The 18,790-nt window shown below is 53.9% G+C and overlaps 3 protein-coding genes across 9 annotated transcripts in view; all 3 read left to right on the top strand.

The window, feature by feature from the left end:
• PHF12 (PHD finger protein 12) overlaps window positions 1-7,601 on the top strand; it is a 39,988-nt gene extending 32,387 nt beyond the window's left edge. Inside the window, exons 9-16 of one of the 2 annotated variants that reach the window (XR_003437966.1) lie at window positions 544-1,339; window positions 2,383-2,407; window positions 2,531-2,656; window positions 3,337-3,480; window positions 4,367-4,465; window positions 5,186-5,268; window positions 5,857-5,995; window positions 6,361-7,601. Coding sequence is in view for 1 of the 2 variants with exons in the window: in XM_027130468.1 (XP_026986269.1) it covers window positions 544-1,339; window positions 2,531-2,656; window positions 3,337-3,480; window positions 4,367-4,465; window positions 5,186-5,268; window positions 5,857-5,995; window positions 6,361-6,695 (1,722 nt within the window). In the remaining variant the exon portion in view is untranslated. The remainder of the gene's footprint in view (window positions 1-543; window positions 1,340-2,382; window positions 2,408-2,530; window positions 2,657-3,336; window positions 3,481-4,366; window positions 4,466-5,185; window positions 5,269-5,856; window positions 5,996-6,360) is intronic. The other variant, XM_027130468.1, reaches the window with a different exon arrangement.
• A 2,222-nt stretch (window positions 7,602-9,823) lies between these two features.
• On the top strand, window positions 9,824-13,981 carry DHRS13 (dehydrogenase/reductase 13). The gene is made up of 5 exons (XM_027130467.1): window positions 9,824-10,086; window positions 10,180-10,298; window positions 11,303-11,426; window positions 11,607-11,918; window positions 13,350-13,981. Exons 1-5 carry the CDS (start codon window positions 9,960-9,962, stop codon window positions 13,790-13,792), a joined length of 1,125 nt encoding a protein of 374 aa, XP_026986268.1. The 5' UTR covers window positions 9,824-9,959; the 3' UTR covers window positions 13,793-13,981.
• A 358-nt stretch (window positions 13,982-14,339) lies between these two features.
• Window positions 14,340-18,790, top strand: part of FLOT2 (flotillin 2) — a 15,889-nt gene continuing 11,438 nt past the window's right edge. For 2 of the 6 annotated variants that reach the window (XM_027130466.1, XM_027130461.1), the window contains exon 1: window positions 15,142-18,727. Coding sequence is in view for 2 of the 6 variants with exons in the window: in XM_027130460.1 (XP_026986261.1) it covers window positions 14,660-14,708 (49 nt within the window). In the remaining 4 variants the exon portion in view is untranslated. Of the gene's footprint in view, window positions 14,709-15,140; window positions 18,728-18,790 lie in introns of those variants that run through there. The other 4 variants (XM_027130460.1, XM_027130459.1, XM_027130463.1 and 1 more) reach the window with 4 other exon arrangements.

Here is an 18,790-nt window from a genome sequence, read left to right as displayed (position 1 = left end):
CTCATCCCCATCTTCTGCAGCCCCACCCTCCCCCTCCCTGAGCCCCCCACCACCACCCCGCCCCCTGAGTTGAATGTTCCAGAGAGAACCTCTGGCTCACATCCTGAGGCAAGTAAGAGAACTACACAGTCACCTGGTCTGCTTCCCTCCGTCAGTCCCCCAGTGTGCTGTGAGACGGGCAAATCTGTCTTGTAGAAACAGATCGGTAGACCTATAGAGAAGTTAGGTGACAGTGCCGGACACACAGCAGGTGCTTGGGTGCTTGCTCAATATTGGTGACAAGGTGAGCCTTAGGGGCAGAGTCAGAACGGGAATCCCAAGCTCTGCTGACCAGGGTGTTGCCTGCCGAGTATACCAGCAAGCCGTGCTTGGGAATGGAAATGGAACCCTCTCAGGAGCCAAGCACACCCTCTCTGGGCATTCGCGATGGGACCTCGGAAACAGTGCTTGTCAGCTCTGCTGTAGCCCTGGCCGCTGTGGCAGGAAGGACCAGCGCCTCCCAGGCCTCTCACCCTCCTCTCCTCTCCTCTCCTTCCGTTGCAGTGGCTCTGTAGTGTTGTTGCGCTCCAGTGCAGCATATTGAAACATTTATCTGCTAAGCAGATGCCTTCGCATTGGGACTCTGAGCAGACAGAGAAGGCTGATATTAAGCCTGTTATCGTGACTGACAGCTCAATCACCAACTCCCCGCCAACAGCTGACAAGGCACCTACACCTTCCCGCTACCCCTTGTCCTGCCCCCCAGGGCTTAGCACCCAGAATTCCCTGAGCTGCTCTCCACCCCACCAGCCCCCAACCCTAGAGGACATCAGCTGCAGTTCTTGTGCGGAAAAATCCAAGAAAGCCCGCTGTGGGACTGCCAACGGGCCAGTGAACACAGAGGTGAAAGCCAATGGCCCACACCTCTACAGCAGCCCCACTGATTCCACGGACCCCCGGCGACTTCCAGGCGCCAACACCCCCCTACCAGGCCTCTCACACCGGCAAGGCTGGCCTCGGCCCCTCACGCCACCAGCGGCTGGGGGGCTTCAGAACCACACCGTCGGCATCATTGTGAAGACAGAGAATGCCACTGGCCCCAGCTCTTGCCCCCAGAGGAGTTTGGTTCCTGTCCCAAGCCTACCCCCTTCCGTTCCCAGCTCTTGTGCCAGCATCGAGAACACCAGCACTTTGCAAAGAAAGACTGTCCAATCACAGATAGGACCTCCGCTGGCAGAGTCAAGGCCCCTGGGCTCAGCCCCAAGTGCCACCCGGGTGCTCACTCCCCCCCAAGCAGCAGGAGATGGTATCTTGGCCACAGGAGCCAACCAACGATTCTGCTCACCAGCGCCATCGTCAGGTGAGTGCTGCTCAGCCTTTCATGCTCTTCCTGGCAAATAAGACTTAAGATTCAAAAAACACGTGTATCCCTGTAAATATGTCAGAGGACTTCGATGTCCGTATTATTTGTCCTCCCCTGTTTCTATGATAGAAGAGAAAGTACATGTTAACTTGTCCCTATTTTGTAGGCGGGACTGCTTAGGCTCTGAAAGGGATTTCCTTAAGGTAACCTACCAAGTCAGTGCAGGATTCGAACTGTGGCCTGGGTCTTCTCACTCCACCTTCCCGCACCTTCCAGGCTTAGTCTTCTTCCTGTTTTGTTCCTTCACCTTAGAGGAAAGCAGCATGCTCTCTGGAGCCACTGTGGTCAGCCTGAGGTTCTGGGTGATGGCTTCAGTGTTTCACGATCCACACCAGAAACTAGATCCACACCTGATCCAGATTCTCAGAGAGAGCTCATTTGAAGGAATTTCCATGTCAGGGAGTGCAGATGCCCGCAGAGGTTGGTCTGGCCCAAAAGCTTGCCCTCGGGCCACATTCCAAAAGGCAGTCCCTTAATCCATACTTGGCCTGGTGTAGACCTGCTCTTTCAGCTGTCCCCAGTCAGCATTCAGGACCTCAAGGTTGCTGACCCCAGCATCTGAACCAGGTTTCAGATGCTGCTGGAACCCCCTGTGGTCTCTCCCGTCTGAACTGAAGCTGGCCTCCTAGTCAGCTGGGAGTCTCGGTAACCAGGTGACTGTGACTTCTCTGCATGGGGGCCCCTGGTCCCAGGATGGCCCCTACTCTCAGGCTCTTTTCCTGTTCTGCTTATCTCTTAATACCAACCTGGGTAGATTTTGCACCCTGTGAGTCCAACTTGAGTGCACAGGGATTGCAGAGGCAGACACCACTTACTTGAATGAGCAGAGGCAGCAGGGAGGTAGTCGCAGCCCAGCGAATGAAGCTGTCCCACCACGTTCCCCAGAGCAGTAGATTTCACTTGTTCTCGGTGCTCTGGAGACTCCTGCGTGCCCGGGTGCATTGTCGTTCCATCTGCCCTTCCTCACCACACGTTTTTAGCTCTAGGAGTTCCAGAGCCTATGGGGTGAGAATCAAGAAGGGAACATCACCTTGGGTCCGAAATCCAGACCTGTCTCAGCAGTGGGGGATTGGACCGGTGGGTTTCCCTCAGGCGACGTAAGTAACAGTCTTCCTGCTCCGTCCCCAGATGGCAAGGTCAGCCCCGGCACGTTATCCATAGGAAGCGCTTTAACCGTACCCTCTTTCCCAGCCAACTCTACTGCCATGGTGGACCTCACCAACTCACTTCGAGCATTTATGGATGTCAATGGAGGTGAGTGAGTGAACTGCTCTGCCACCAGCGACTGTGGTGAAGGTGCTGCCCCTGTGCAGCATTCAGCTCATTGAAAAGGGGACAGAAGGGATGCCTGATCTCAGAGGGCTGGGAGGTGGGTCGGGGAGTGGGGTAGGAAAGAAAGCCCCTTCTCCTGTTTCGAAGGGAGAGCAAAGCCAAGCTGAACCAGTGAGAAGAGAAGAAAATCACTTTAGGCAGATCATCTGGACTTGAAGAATAAAACCAGGAGGAGCCTTGCTCCCAAAGGAGGGATCTCATCTGTGAAAAATCCCCAGAGTCAGGGAGAACTGGGGCAGGTCTTGATCTCTGTGAACAGGGTGGGTGGAAAATCCAAGCCTCAGTGTCAGACATCTGGGCCCTCGCCCACAGGCAGGCAAGTGGTTTGTCTCGCTCCACTTTCTAGGACAGCTGTACCTAACATTAAGCTACCCCACTGCAGGAGGCATCTGCACAGGCTGCGTTGGCGTCTGTCTCTCGCTGCAAATGGCTAGTGAGGTGCTCAGCTCCAGATCCTTGTACCACTTTGTACTCTGTGTTGTTTTAAGAAAATCACTTGGCTGGATTTTAGGAATGCTGAAATAGTTGCTCTGTGATGCTCACCTACTTCCGCATTCCATTTCCTCCTCAGCAGCTTTTTAATCTTTCTCTTTGGTTAATAGAAATCGAGATAAATATGCTGGACGAGAAGCTGGTCAAGTTTCTGGCCTTGCAGAGAATACATCAGCTTTTCCCCTCCCGGGTCCAAGCTTCACCGGGCAGTGTCGGGGCACATCCGCTGGCTTCTGGAGGGCACCACACAGAAGGTGCGCATGCCCATATCTGCCACCACACCACACCGTTAGATCTACCCTCTGTGTGTGTGAACAGCCGTCTCCTCTCCATGGAGAACCTCAGCTTTCAGTATCTCAGTCCTCCATGTATGCCTTTACTGGGCTTAATAAAACACCGTGGTTTCTTTTCTCAGAAAGCAGAAACAAGATGGCAACCACAGCTTTCAGAACAGGCTCGGGAAAGTCTGCTGTAACTCTTTCATACGCGTCCTCTTTGAGGCACAGAAAGCAGCTATGAGCGCCTTTGGGTATTTGTGGTGTGCTTTCTGCTCAATCGCTCTCAAATATTTGAGTTAGAAGAGTTTCCCAGAAGGTTAACTCTGCTTAGGATAGCCCTTTGAGCATTAGCCATTAAAAGCCATGCTGCTTAGAAGGTGGTCCCCAAACCAGTAGCATTAGCATCACCTGAGAGCTTGTTAGAAATGCAGAGCTCAGGCCCCACCTCAGACCTATGGAATCAGAATCTGCATTTTAACAAGAACCCTAGGTGATTCATATTCAAAATTAGAGAAGCATTGGTCTCTGCCTTCTGGGTTTTTTTGCACAGCCTCCCTATAGTATCGGTTGGTATATCCCTGATAAACCAACAAGCAGCCCAGGTGCTTCAAGTACTATCATCCTTGAGTTATATGGTCATCTTCAAAGATGGTCCTTCTTATTACCCATGTGGGAAATGCTGTAAGTGGGGAGAGGAAGCCTCACCCTGAAGCAGCCTAGTGTCAGATGTGAGTTTGGAAAGATGGCTCATCCAGTGGGATTATTTTCTTCAGGCCATCACCAAAGGTCCAGGTTCTGTTGATTTATGTTTGGGCCCCAGGTTCTGTTTCTGAATGGTCACGTCCCTGTGTTTGCCTTGTAGTGCCGAGAAGGGAAGTACAGGCCCGAGCTGTGTTCTACCCTCTCTTAGGGTTGGGAGGAGCTGTGAACATGTGCTATCGAACCCTCTACATCGGGACAGGTAAGCCAGCTGGGAGAGGTGCTGAATCTGTTCGGCCCTAAAGATTGATACTCTTACCCACAGAGGCTAGAAAGGGAGGGAAGCCCTCTCCAGGGCTGACGGGTTTAACCCAGCAGACGTCTGGACAAGAGGGACTAAGAAAGGAGACCATCAACTGCTTGTCTTCCCTGCTAAAGGCCCTTTTGCCTTGTGCCCAGTGTGGCATCAGGAGGGCTGAACGTCAGCTCTGACTGCCACCCAGTGAGGCATTTTAAACACTGCAGGAAATACCTGAGGAGAGGGCAGATGCTTTGTCCCTGGAGATCTTTGAAAAAGTGATGGGGCTCACACATATCTAACACTTACTTAGTTAGCCCTACATCTTGTGCAGAGGGACAGATGAGCCCTTAGCCTAGAACTTTCCCTTTCAGATGACACGGTTTATGGGCCCTGCACCCCATCTTGTGCTCTCCTAGAAATACCCCATCCTCTTCAGTAGCTCACTGCTCTCCTCTGGGCAACAGCACATGTTCTAAAGCAGATGAGCTGGTGGGGACAGCTGTTCTTTAACAGGGGATTAGAAAAGACATCAGTTTTTGTTCAAAAATACAAGGAGAGGGCCCTGAGCTACCTACCCCTTGAGCTCCCGCCCGGAAGTTCCCTGGCCCCTCACCTCCCCCACACATACCCCTGACAGTCTGTTCTCTGCCTGCCTTTTCCTCGCGTCCTGCCACCTCACAGGAGCTGACATGGACGTGTGCCTTACAAACTATGGTCACTGTAACTACGTGTCTGGGAAACACGCCTGCATCTTCTACGATGAGGTGAGGGTGGGGACGCGGTGGGAGAGAGGTCTTCCAACATGAGCCCTGTCCCAGGCGCCGGGGTTTGTTCAGTGCCCTGGGGTGAGGGGAAGGGGATTGGGGGTCCTCTCCTTTTCTTCCCTCCCCGTCATCCCTGGAGAAGAGTCTTGGTGTGAAGGGGCATCCTACCCGGCTACCCGCTCCCCAGGAGCAGGGCTCCCATTTCTCCTGAGGTTGGTCAGCAGGCCCAGCGCGGGGCGGAGCACCCTAAAGCAGGGGAGGGGGCCATCATAGGAGGAACCAAGCCCTCTGGGCGTGTCCCTGTGAGTTTCATCTTCATCATCACGTGCGGTGAACATCATTTCACCAGGAGCCCGTGCTGAGGAGGCAGACTATTGCGCGGGCGGGGGGCGGGTTAGGAAGGAAACTTCCTTGAAGAGGTGAGTCTTGCGCCCCATTCGAAAGGGACAGGGAAGGGGGGCATGATTGGGGAAGAAAGAGGGAGCTCCCCAGGTAGAGCAGCACAGCCTGCTCCATGTGTATTCTCTCCCCTTAGCCCCAGGCCCCACGCAGCAGACCACACATCTTATCTTCCCCCCTCCTCCTCAGAATACCAAACATTATGAGCTGTTAAACTACAGTGAGCACGGGACTACGGTGGACAACGTGCTGTATTCATGTGACTTCTCTGAGAAGACCCCGCCAACCCCCCCAAGCAGTATTGTTGCCAAAGTGCAGAGTGTCATCAGTAAGTTGGAGCAGAGGCCTGTGGCCACAGAACCTGCCATGTTTGGACACATTCTCTAATGCCTCAGTCAGGGTGGCTCTGGCTTGCTGCCATGACCTGCTGTCTCTGGCCTTCCTGGTCCCGTTGGCCAGGTTCTCCGTGCTCGTGGGCCCAGGAAAGGCCACAGAGAAGCATGTGCTCTGCAGCCCCACGTGTGTACACACCTACCTGGGGACTTCAGACTCCACCAGTCCTTTCTGAGTGCCCCTCACCCCGAGTCACGCAGCATTTAGAGGGGGGAGGTACAGGGGCCCAACCCTGGCAGACAGCCCCGGTGGGTTGGCTGCTCACTGTTCCTCTCCTGTGACCTTCCCCCTTCTTCCCAGGGCGCCGCCGGCACCAGAAACAGGATGAAGAGCCAAGTGAGGAGGCAGCCATGATGAGCTCCCAGGCCCAGGGGCCGCAGCGGAGACCCTGCAACTGCAAAGCCAGCAGCTCGAGCTTGATTGGGGGCAGTGGGGCCGGCTGGGAGGGCACGGCCTTACTGCACCACGGCAGCTACATCAAGCTGGGGTGCCTGCAGTTTGTCTTCAGCATCACTGAGTTTGCGACCAAACAGCCCAAAGGCGATGCCGGCCTGCTACAGGATGGGGTCTTGGCCGAGAAGCTCTCTCTCAAGCCCCACCAGGGCCCTGTGCTGCGCTCCAACTCCGTTCCCTAGGACTGGCGGCCACCCGTCACCCGCCCTTCCACCCAACCCAAGACTCCTGCAATGCAAAAATGTACACAAACCAAGCCCGGGTTTTTTCTATACTCCACCAGAAACCCTTCAACTACAATCTTTGCATGAAATGAAGAAAACCTTTTGACTTTTTTAAAAATCCTTTTTCTTTTCTCAAGTTCTAGGGGGCATTTGCACATATATTTGTACTCAACATTTCATGGGAAAGCGGCAGACCGAGCTGAGGAACAGCGTGGGCAGGGAGGGGAAGGCCAGTGGTCTGGACACCTCCTCCGACACAAAACCGTTCCCCACCCACCTCCTGCTCCCTCCCCCTCGCCCGCCGTTGTAAAATAATCAGAAACTTGTTCTATTTTGTGGCAGTGACAATAGTTTTATATTAAAAGAAAAAAATACAGTTTTCATACAGCAAAATCTATACAATATCATTGTTTTATTTAATATAAAGATCGCTACCCACCCTCCTTCCATGGTTCCCACCCTCCAGGTTATTTTCCCTTTCTGCAGCGGTTGCACTACAGGTAGCTACTGTGTATTATGGACAAATGAGAAATGAATTCTTTTTCTGGCTGTCCATCTATTTTATTTCAAATAAGGAAAAGTGTATTTGGATTTTGTGTAAATACATCTAGTGATGACATTTTTTCAATGTTTTTTAAAACTGTACAGTACTACATGTGGTAGAGCGTTTTCTTCAAATTGTCTATTGTAGCAAAAGCGTTTTTGTCGTAAACCTGTTCTGTCTCCTTTTTTTGTTCTCCTGCCACTTCTCTCCTCTTCCTTCCACCCCGACAACTAGTACCGATGTACATAGTAATTGTAATGTTTTAGACTTTACAGAAACTTTCCTGTATTCTGTATATAAAAAAACAAAAATACTTCAAATTATGTTTTCTGCCTGTCTGTCCTACCTGTCATCACCCTTAGAGGGGACCCTCCCTGAGGCCCTGGTCCCACAGCCTCATTGAACAAGCCTCACTCCCAGATGCTTAGTCCCCAAGGAAAGTCAGGAGAGGGGAGGCGCTGGAGAAGAGTGCACCTAAGGTGGGAGGGAGAAATAGGAGGGGACGGGTGCAGCTGTGAAGGGGGGCTGTTCTGTGGCTTTGTGGGCGACTTGAGGGAGTTCAGAGGGCTTGATCATTTGACACGATCAGATTCTGCAAGAATCCAAGAGTGTGCAGATCGCTGCTCCTCCTGGCTCCAAAAGCAAGACATTAAAATAGAAGATGGCATGAGACCTCTGCATTCTGGTCTAGAAGCTTTAACCCAATGAGTTGGGGCTGCCTTTGGTTCCAGTTGTTTGTTATCATATTTTATCCAGCTATTCTGAGGGAAGTCATAACACCTGGTTTTGTTTTTTTCCGCCTGGAGCCCTTAGCTGGGCATGGAGGAATTCATTAATATATTCCAGTATCACTCAAGTTCCTCCAGTTCCGGCCTTTGCCAGGCCTTGGTCTTGGTCTAGGTCACTTGCTGTGAGCAATCACCAGGGCAGATGTGGCCCCTGCCTCTTGGAGCTTAGAATCTAGTGCGGAATTTTGATTCGAATGTCTGGAGAACATGAAAAAGGAGAAATCCAATCTCTAGACTCAGCCGTGCCACAAGTAACGTGACTTGCGATCACAACTTTACAACTGTAGTTCCTCATCAGAAGATGATTCTACCCGTTACCTTAATTCTAAGGCCCCCAAGCACCCTCTTTTTAAACCAAACTATTTCTTCCTCCTCGTACACTTACCTAAGAAACTTTATCTGAGAAGTTTTTCCTGAAGACCATCTCCTACTCCTTAAAGAATACATCTGTGTGTATGCCAGCACTGTTAGAGTGGGTGGTACCTGTTCGCATATCAGGATTTTGCCTTGGCGGGGGTGGAGAGCGCATCCATTAATTTCATTAATATTCCATCCCTAGCCTCATCCCACAGTGTCAACACTTGAACACTGAATCCACAGTGCAGCTAAATAGGAAACTTCCCCATGGAATGTGAGGTCTGGCCCTGGCTTCCACCTACTTGTCTAGCTTTGTCTCCGCCACTCTCCTATCCCTACCCTAATGGGCCTCTTGAACTCCTTAAGGACAAAAACATTATTCTGCTCGGTATTTCCAAGGCTAACTGCACTGCCGGGCATGCCCTAAGTGCCAAACAATGGGTGCTAAATTGTACTAGATTTTTTTCTCCTTTCTCCTGGCAAGTCACCTGGCCAGGAATACCCTTACCCATGCCTCCCTAGCTGTCCCCACCCACTTTGCCATCATAATCACTTCCATTCAGTGATGGTGCTTCTTTACCTATTTCTACCACCTGTGAGAATTTCAGAGACAAATTGCCTCTTGAAGGTCAGATAACACATTTTACACTCTCTTCCTGCTTCCCTTCAGAAATGGAGGGGTGGGGGAGGCAGGGAGATAGACAGCTAATGAATGAGCGACTCCTGACAGCCCTTAACTGATGGTGCCACCCTGAACACACTGTGCCACCTCTCTGGCCTCTTTGGGAAGAATCCCAGAAGCTGAGGGCTGAATATGAGGATTAGGAATTGACGGGCTTGTGTTTACTGAGAGCAGAGCATCCAGGACTGGACTCGCTCTCAGACACAGCAGCATTCATGTACCCACTCCTCTCCAGATGGGAAGGATTGCTATTTACTGACACCCAGAGGGCTCTCACATCTGCTTAGCCCCTCCTGCTCCAGAGCCCAGAACAAAGTACAGGTACATACGAAGACGGTCACTCAAGCACCCACTGACAGACTACAGATGCATGCACACACCTGGAGGGTCTCGAGGCCCACAGATTCACACACCTACAAGGTGCTCACATGGGCACACACACACAGGATCCAGAGGCACGCACACAACCTAAAGGGCGATCCCAGGATCCATGGGCACATTACACACCAAAAAGTCATTCACGCCCTCCCTAGGGATTCATGTACATACGTAGAGGGCGCTCCCAGGGCCCAAGCGCGCACATGCACCTAGGTTTTCGCACCAGCACACACCGAGAGGACGCAGACGCACGCCTAGGGGGCGCTCCCAGGGCCCACGCGCACACGCACGCACACACACCCCCTGCCCTGCCTCCCGCCCCCGTCCACCTCAGCCTCCGCCTCCGCCTTCGCCTTCGCGAGGCCGAAGAGCGCCTGTCGCCCTTCCAGGCCCGTGCGGGGCGATCCCGCAGCCTCCAGGCGGCGATCCAGGGCGGCTCGAGGCCTGAGCGGGAGCCTGGAGGCGCGGCCGGCATGGAGACGCTGCTGCTGAGCGTGGGGTTGCTGCTGGGCGCCTACGTGCTAGTCTATTACAACCTGGTGAAGGCGCCGCCGTGCCGCGGCATCGCCAGCCTGCGGGGCCGCACGGCCGTGGTCACGGGTGAGTGCCGGCTGGCGGGCAGGGGGCGGGGAGGCCGGGACGGAGGGGGCGGTGGCCCGCGGGCTCAGTTCGGTTCCCGCCCGCCCTCCGCAGGCGCCAACAGCGGCATCGGGAAGATGACGGCGCTGGAGCTGGCGCGCCGGGGAGCGCGCGTGGTTCTAGCCTGCCGGAGCCGGGAGCGCGGGGAGGCGGCCGCCTTCGACCTCCGCCAGGTGAGGGCGGGCGGGGCCAGGCGGGACCGTGAACAGAGGACAGTCACACCTGGGACACAGGGGTGAGCAGAGCAGCTCGGGGCGGGTTTGGAGGAAACGCAGCCCCTGAAAGGAGAGTGCGGCTCGGTTCGCCAAGTGCAGAAGAGGGGGTGCACAGGTCTTCTGGTCACACAGCAAAAGGGCACCAGACCTGAAGGAATTAATTGCTATTCTAAGACATTTAAGGACCGGTAGAAGTTACATTAATGAAAGAGTCGGAAAGGGAAAAGCAGAGGGAACAGCATACGCAAAGGCCCTGAGGCAAATTAATTGGTCTGATTTAAGAAACCGATTAAAAGGTTTAATGAGGCTGGAACACAGTATGAGGAAAAGAGGCAAAATGAAGGGGCTGAACACTCTGAGCCAGGGCCAGGTTCTGAGGGCCCTTACAGACCCTACTGAGATCAGATTTTATAGAATGGGCAGTGGAGATCCAGTGAAGGGTCTTCCACAGGGTCTGGACTGTCAGAATAGCCTTTTGGAATGAACCCCTTGGTGGCCGTGTGGCGTCTGGTTTGGAGGGGGTAAGAGTGGGTTGGAGGACACCAGTGAGAAGTCTGTTGTAGAGTTTAGGGTAAACAATAATGGGCAGAGGGTATGATAATAATAATAATAATAATAATAGCAAGTGCCTATGCACGAGTGCGTGCCAGGCACTGTTCTAAAGATTTTACATATATTAACTCATTTAATCCTCACAATAGCTCTGAGACAGGTACTATTATTATTATTCCCACTTTACAGAGAACTAAGGCTCAGAAAGATTAAGCATCTTGCCCAAGGTCTCACTCTAGTAATAGGCAAAGTCAAGGTTTGCATCCAGTGTTCACACACTTATCCACTACATTCTAACGCCTAGGGGCAGATCTTAGTAATAGTAGGAGTTGAACTCTCAGAATTTGGTGCCTGGGGAGGGGGAAGAAGAGAAGGGTGCATATGACAGCCCAGCCCTTGCCACTCCACAGGAGAGTGGGAACAATGAGGTCATCTTCATGGCCTTGGACTTGGCCAGTCTGGCCTCCGTGAGGGCCTTTGCCACTGCCTTCCTGAGCTCTGAGCCACGGCTGGACATCCTCATCCACAATGCCGGTGAGGGGCAGCAGGCCCTGCAGGGGGGCGGCGGGTGGCCAGGGGGCAGCCGACCCCTCCAGCCAGGCTTTGCCAGGGGACGTGTGGGAAGGATGCCCCCTACCACCATCTCACATGGGGGACACCGAGGCCTCCAGGAATCCCTCTGGAGCAGTTGCTCACACCTAGCCCCTGCCCCAGGGATCAGTTCCTGTGGCCGAACCCGGGAATCCTTTAACCTGCTGTTGCGAGTGAACCACATCGGCCCCTTCCTGCTGACACACCTGCTGCTGCCCCGGCTGAAGACATGCGCCCCCAGCCGCGTGGTGGTGGTATCCTCAGCCGCCCACCGTCGAGGCCGCCTCGACTTCACACGCCTGGACTGCCCAGTGGTGGGCTGGCGGCAGGAGCTGCGGGCATATGCCGACAGCAAGCTGGCCAATGTATTGTTTGCCAGGGAGCTCGCCACTCAGCTTGAGGGCACTGGCATCACCTGCTATGCAGCCCACCCAGGTGAGACTTGGCTCTCTGGCTGCTCTGCTGTGTTTTGATTCCCCCTCTCCCATCCTCGCCCCCATCCCATGCTCCCCCAACCTCTCACTGAGCCACAGAATCTCAGGGTAGGAAGGAAGTCTGGTCCAAGGAGAGAACTGTTCCTTGCTGATCTTGAAGCTAGGCTCTCCTTGTCTGGGTTTTTCCTCTCACACCACAAACTGGGATGCTGACTGCTAGGTAGGGTATGGCAATGAATAAGGCCTAGGTTCTCACCCCAAGGAGCCATCCACATGACTGAACTGACTATAACATGATGATAATGATGATGTTAGCTAATAATTATTCATTCCGGGAGCATTTACTGAGTACCTACTATGTTCCAGGCATTAATCTCAATGCAGGGGATGTAGCAGTGAACAAAACAAAGACCTTATCCTTGTAGAGTTTACATTCTACTTTAGAGAAGGGGGAGACAGCTAATAAATAAATATATACGGTGACAGGTGGTGATAAAGTGCTACGGGGCAAGATAAAACAGGGTAAGGGGACTAAGAAATGACAGGGTTGGCACAAGAAAAAGAAATGTCAGGGAGTGCTATTTTTATCTATGGCAGTCAAGGAAGATGTATCTGAAAAGGTAACATTTGAGTAGAGGCCTGAAGGAGATGAGAGAATGAGGCATGAGGTTTTCTGAGGAGAAGAGTTAAAGAACAGAGTAAATAGCGAGTGCAAGGGCCCTGAGGCAGAAGTGCCTGGTGTGCTTGAGAAAGAACAGGGAGCCTGGTATGGTTGGAACAGAGTGAGAGCGGAGAGAGTGGCAAGAGATGAGGAATAGAGATGGGCTGGGTCATCCGGGGTCTGCGGGTCCACTGGAAGCATTTTGTCTTAACAGTCTGAGTGATTTTACTGATGACTAAGACCCATCCCTGCCTTTAGGGAACAGGTTCCAGGATAACAAGATTTGCCCCACCCGTATTACCATACTGCATATTAGATAATCACTGCCTAAGGCTCATTAGTAACTATAATAGTGACAATAATAATTATAGATAACCATTATTACACTCCATGCCTCTAACGTCCGAAACAGTGTCTGGTCTACTACAGGTGTTAATAAATGTTTGCTGATTAAACAAAGGAATAGGAAAAAAGATGAGCTAGTAGAAAAGGTGGAGAGAGACAGAATTGTTCCAGGCTGGGGACACAGCATGAGCAAAATCTGGAAGATGAGGATATATAAGGAGTTTGGATGGAGAAGAGGAGCTTGCTGTTAGAAACGAGTGAGGTCACCTTGTCGGGGCCCTAAATACTACCTGGTAAATACTACCTTGGTTTCCCTGGAACTGGACTCTGTGCCCCACTCCCTTGTAGCCCTATTCTTGCTGCTTTTACCCTGGGCCCTCACCCACTGTCCTCCCTGCTCCTTCCTTCCTTTCTTCCTGTCCACAGGGCCAGTGAACTCGGAGCTGTTCCTGCGCCACGTTCCTGGATGGCTCCGCCCACTTTTGCGCCCAGTGGCTTGGCTGGTGCTGCGGGCACCACGAGGGGGTGCCCAGACCCCCCTGTACTGCGCTCTGCAGGAGGGCATTGAGCCCCTCAGTGGGAGATACTTTGCCAACTGCCATGTGGAGGAGGTGCCCCCAGCTGCAAGAGACGACCGGGCAGCTCACCGGCTATGGGAGGCCAGCAAAAGGCTAGCCGGGCTTGGGCCTGGCGAGGGTGCCGAATCTGATGAAGATCCCCAGCCTGAGGACCCATATTCTCCGAGCAGCCCCCACCCTGAGGAGCCCACGGCTTCTGAACTCTACCCCAGCCCTCAGAGTTCACCAGACTTGTCTAAGGTCATGCGCCGAATTCTGGTTAAAGCTGAAACTGAGCTCCAAACCTCCTAACCCCCAGGCCGGGAGGCTTTCCAGGGCACTTGGTGGGCCTTGAAAACCTTAGCTGTGTGCCAGGCCACGCACTGGGCATTGAGAGGGTTGCAATTTTTACCTCCATGTTTACCTTCTGGGGCTTCAAGCTACATCCTGGACAGCTCGTTTCCTGATGGAAGGAAATAAAGGGTGATGATTTCTTCCTGAGAGTGACCGTAGCCCCAGATTGAGAGGTGGGGCGTAGTGTGCCAGATGCGGCTTCTCAGGAATTTGAATTTCGTATTTTCCAGGCCCTACCCTCAGGAATGCTGATCAGCCCTGGATGAGGGCCTGGGAATTTGTGATCTGATGCACTGCCAACACTGAGAATTACTCAGCCGGGCCCTTTTCGACCGTGTAGCTAGGTAGTTGCATTATCCCCTTTTTCCAGAGGCGGGATTAGTCAGCCAGGTAAGGGACTCGCCCAAGGTCTCCCAGCTAGTAAGAGCAGGGGCTGAAATTGGAGCCCCGGCGGACTGACTCCAGAGCCGGCCGCTGTAAGGTGGGTGCTGGGAGGTGAGAAAGGGCAGGGCGGTTGTTATCGAGGCGCCCGGCGGGAGTGGAGGGACGCCTTTGAGGGCTGGGCCCCGCTATGGCGACCCCGTGCCATAAAGCGTGTTGACCGCCGCGCCTTGAGCTCTGGCTGCTTCCCTCGACACGCCGGCCCCGCCTTCCGCCGCCACACTTCCGGTGGGGCCGCGGCCGCGGAGGGGCGCGGGCGGGCGGCCGCTGGGGGTGGCGGGATAGGCTGGGCGCGGCCGGCGGTGCGGGCGGGCGCGGGTTGCGGGCCGGCTGCTGTTGTCCAGGTCTCTGCGCCCCCCGAGGGCCCTCCGTCCCGCCGGCGCCATGGGCAATTGCCACACGGTGGGGCCCAACGAGGCGCTGGTGGTTTCAGGTGAGCGGGCAGCGAGCGAGGGAGGTGGGTCTGGGACACCCAGGGCCTGGAGGGTGTTTGGGGCGGGGGCTGTGCCTGGGAGGGCGGGGGCCGGGCTGGGGAGCGAGCGGGGAGGGGCCAGGCCGCGGAAGGGCTCCGGGGGTGGGGCCTGAGCCTACGGCGTTCCGGGCAGCACCTGAGACCCCTTCCAGGAGGGACCCCCCGCCCCCAGTACTCCCATTTGCGTGCTCTGCGCCCTAGGGCACGGGTCAGGGTTTCCCCCGCCCTCCCCCGCCCTGAATGTTTAACCGTGTTTATTCCCTCCTTCCTCTGCTTCCTCCCCTGACAGGGTCTCCCCTGTGGCCTAGGGGATCCCGAACTGAAGCCTTGGGGTTCCGGGAACAGTCTGGCCGGATGTCAGCGCCTGGGACGGGGGTTGGGTCGCAGGTGCACGTCTGGGGAGGGACCCTGGGCATGAATCCTTGGGCTCTGGGCACAGACCCGTTAATTCCCAGCAGGCTGGGTTTGCTGGGGTTAACGGGCACTGCCCGCCCCAGGGACGCGGGTGCGGCCTCTACAGAAACCTGGCTCTGTGTTGCTCTGGTTGCAAAATGCTGCAGGCTCCAGAATTTCTGTGAGCTTAGGTGGGGCTGGGGGACTGCAGTATTGGGGAGGGGAGAGATATCTTGCCTTAAGGCTGCTATTTAAATTGTATGTTTGGGTATCTTGGGAAGTGGCAGAAGCCTTTCAAGCCACGAATTCGTGCAGCCCCTGGCACGGGTGCTGGGGAGAGACTGTGTTTCCTGACAGCTTGGAGGCCTGTAGCTGCAGGAATCCCTCATATCTTCCCACTGTCAGTGTGGCTTCTCCGCCTGTGCAGAGTTGTTAGGGCCGGCTGCAGAATGAACAGGAGAGGGTGGGCTGGGCCAGGGCTTGTAGCTGCCCACCTTTGAGAGGTGTGATGACTCCATTGGGAACTTTCACCCCAGAACATGGCCTCTGGCTCAGTTTGTATCTCAAAATCCATCTCTCCCCTGGGACGGGAAATCCCCAGTCTCCCTAACTAGCACCTTACTCCAGTGGGGGAATTAAGATCCTTCACTTCCCTAGGAATTCCCTGGTGGTCCAGTGGTTATGACTCCATCCTTCCACTGCAGGGGTCCCGAGTTCGATCCCTGGTTGGGGAACTAAGATCCTTCACTTCCCTGAAAACCAGAAAAGATAGCCTTGGGGTCACCAGGGAGACCCCCAGAGAGCACTGAGGCCAAACCTGCTCCTCTGTAAGAACTGGGCCAGTCTCCCAGCCACCACTCCTAAAGAAGGTTTTTAGAAACCCAAATCTGCATTGCACTTGGTTTTTCTTGTGGGATTTGTCTCTAGAATCCTAGTGGCGCGGGGCAGGATGGGGGTGGGGGAGCCACTCTTCCGGTTTCACTGGATCTCCTAATCCTGAGGAGACAAAAGGTCCAGTCCTGTCTTTGTGGAGATCCTTGAGACTGAGGGGCAAGAGGAACCCCTGAGATGGGCTGCTCTGTGCCTTCCAGTTGCCAGGAACCTGGTCCTCTGGCCAGAGGCCAAGGCAGTGCTAGCTTCGAAGCTGTTTTAGGGGTGCGGAGAGGAGGCCATGCTGAGAATTAAGAGGTGGGTGGAAGAGGAGAGAGAGAGAGAGAGAGAGAATGAGAATGCCTGGCATAATATTACCTTCGGATTTGAGATGATTAAGCTGAGCTGTGGCTCTCTCTAGCACGTGGACTCCCAGCCCGGCGCCCCCCCCCGCCCCATTACTTGGGCCTGCATCTAAGTCCAGGGGCATCTCACACAGCCTACTTTCAGAAGGAGGATGTTGATAGATTTCATGGTCATCTTTTCCACTTGAAAAGTCTGGAGGTTCTTCTTCTTGTGTAACCCCCCTCCTTCATTCTGTAATGTAAAATTTTTTCCTCTGTTTCCGCTTTTGGGAGTTTAAAAGGGGAATCCAAATTCCATACACCTTTCTCTCTTCTCTACAGTAGGTCAGAAGTTCTTAGCCTGGAGTTTGTGGATAGAATGTAGAGGTCTTCGTATTTGGATGAGGGGAGAAAAGTACATTTTTATTCACACTAACCTAAACTGATATTTAGCGTTTCTTATGATTATTAACGTCAGCAACAATCCATGATAGTATTAGCAGGTATTTTCCTACCATTCTGCCTTTGTTGCAGGTACCGTAAGAACCATTTATGCTCATCACTACTTTGAAATTAAGCCAGTTGTTAAAATATCTACCACGAGATCTTATTATTTAATGTATTACACAGAGCACATATTACTATATCACACATTTGGTGGTTTTAACATTTTGATAACTTTAATTTGTTTCTTCTGTATCTTATTTTATGCATTTATGAACATTTGGCCATTACCAGACTACTAAGGGGGATTTCGACTGAAGAAATCCCCCTTGTATGGGAGGTCCCTGGTGGTCAACTGGTTAGGATTCGGCGCTTTCACTGCTATGGCCCGGGTTCAATCCCTGGTCAGGGAACTGAAATCCCACAAGTCACGCAGCACCGCCAAAAAAAGAAAAATCCCGCTTGTAGAGTTGTAGATGGTCTTCTTGACTAGTAGGAAGAAAAGGGTGGAAGAGGGGCAGGAAGGGAAAGGAGTGTTCCTGAGAGGGTGGACTGGCGCCTGTGTTTGGGGAGGGCTAAGAGTAGGACAGAGGTCATCATGGGATATTTTTTGATTTTTCAGCTTGGTTGAGGACAGAGCAAAGGAAAGCAGGTTGAGTTAGAAAAAGTGAGCTAACATTAGGAGAAACTTCCGGGTCTGGAGACAGTGAGAACTGGGGAGGTCAAGGAGGGGCCGCCTAAGCGTCCTCTTTTGGGAGTGGTGCTCAATGTGACCAGGAAGCTGGGGGGAGGAAGATGCCTTCCAGGGGAGGAGGCTGCTGGGGGCGGGACAGCCTGGCAGTCCCAGCTTCCTGTTGTCGCTACCCCTGGGAACCTGGCCATGTTGCCCTTGGCTGAGGCCCAGCTTGGGCCGAGACAGCCTGCTCCCAAGGTCAGAGAGTGAGTTAAAGGTAAAGGGTAGACAGCCCCCTGGGCTCCCCCACCCCCATCCCGCCCCGCGCCACTACCACCACCCCTCCCACAGCACACTGAGAAGTCCCCGGGGGTGGGGGGTGAGGAATGAGGAAGTGATGGCTACTCTAGAAGTTATCTCCCGACATGAACCCCTAGGTCTGGCCTGGGTCACTGCAGGAGGCTACCACAGCAAGGAAGCTGTGCCCCAGCCCCGACCAGGCCAGAAGAAGTGGAACAAGCTGTGGTTTTGGACCCTCTTCCGGTTTCACTGGATCCCGAGATGGTTTGGGTTTCAAGTTGACTGCTTGTCCTTAGCGGCTTCCCTTACCCCGTCCCCAGGGCAGAGAAGCCTGCAGCGCCTTACCTTGAGCAGCGGCCCCGAGAACCCGTATCTCCAGGACCTAAGACCTCTTCCTGCCCCTGTGCACGCTGCGGGGCTGCTCCTGGCCCCTGGGCCTCGGGCTCGGCTGCTCGCACCCTGTGCATAGAGCAGACCAGGACACAGGGCTGGCCGCTCCGTGGGCCGTGCCAGACACCGGCCCTCTGACTCGGCAGGCCCGACGCTCCTGCGGGGTCCTTGTTCCTTTGCCTCCGCCTGTTTAAAACTTGTCTCTGGTTCGTGGTTCTCTCTGTTGTCTCTGCTCGGTTGTCGGCCTGACCATCCACCCAAACCCAGGCTCTAGACCTGCAGTGTCCGATATGGTAGCCACAAGCCACAGGTGGCCACTTAAATTTAAGTGAATTAAATTAAAATGCAGTTCCTTGGTTACACCCGCCACATTTCAAGTGCTCAGTAACAAATGTCCCTGGTAGGTGCTTTGTTGCACAGCACAGCTGGGGAGCGTTTCTACCCTCGAAGGAAGTTCTCTTGGACAAGACTACTCTAGGAGTCTAGGAGTCATCCCCCCACGTGAACCGCTAGGGCTGGCCTGGGTCACTGCAAGAGGCTGCTTCTACCCAGCCTCCCTGACCCAGGTATCTTCCTCCCACTGCACACACACACACACACACACACACACACACACACACACACACACA

This window comes from Aethalodelphis obliquidens, unplaced genomic scaffold (genome assembly GCF_003676395.1).
Source record: "Aethalodelphis obliquidens isolate GAN/ISIS:26980383/991018 unplaced genomic scaffold, ASM367639v1 scaffold38, whole genome shotgun sequence".
In the NCBI taxonomy this organism is placed as follows: domain Eukaryota; kingdom Metazoa; phylum Chordata; class Mammalia; order Artiodactyla; family Delphinidae; genus Aethalodelphis; species Aethalodelphis obliquidens.
The sequence above is the reverse complement of the archived record's forward strand: the minus strand, read 5'-3'. Positions and strand labels throughout refer to the sequence as shown.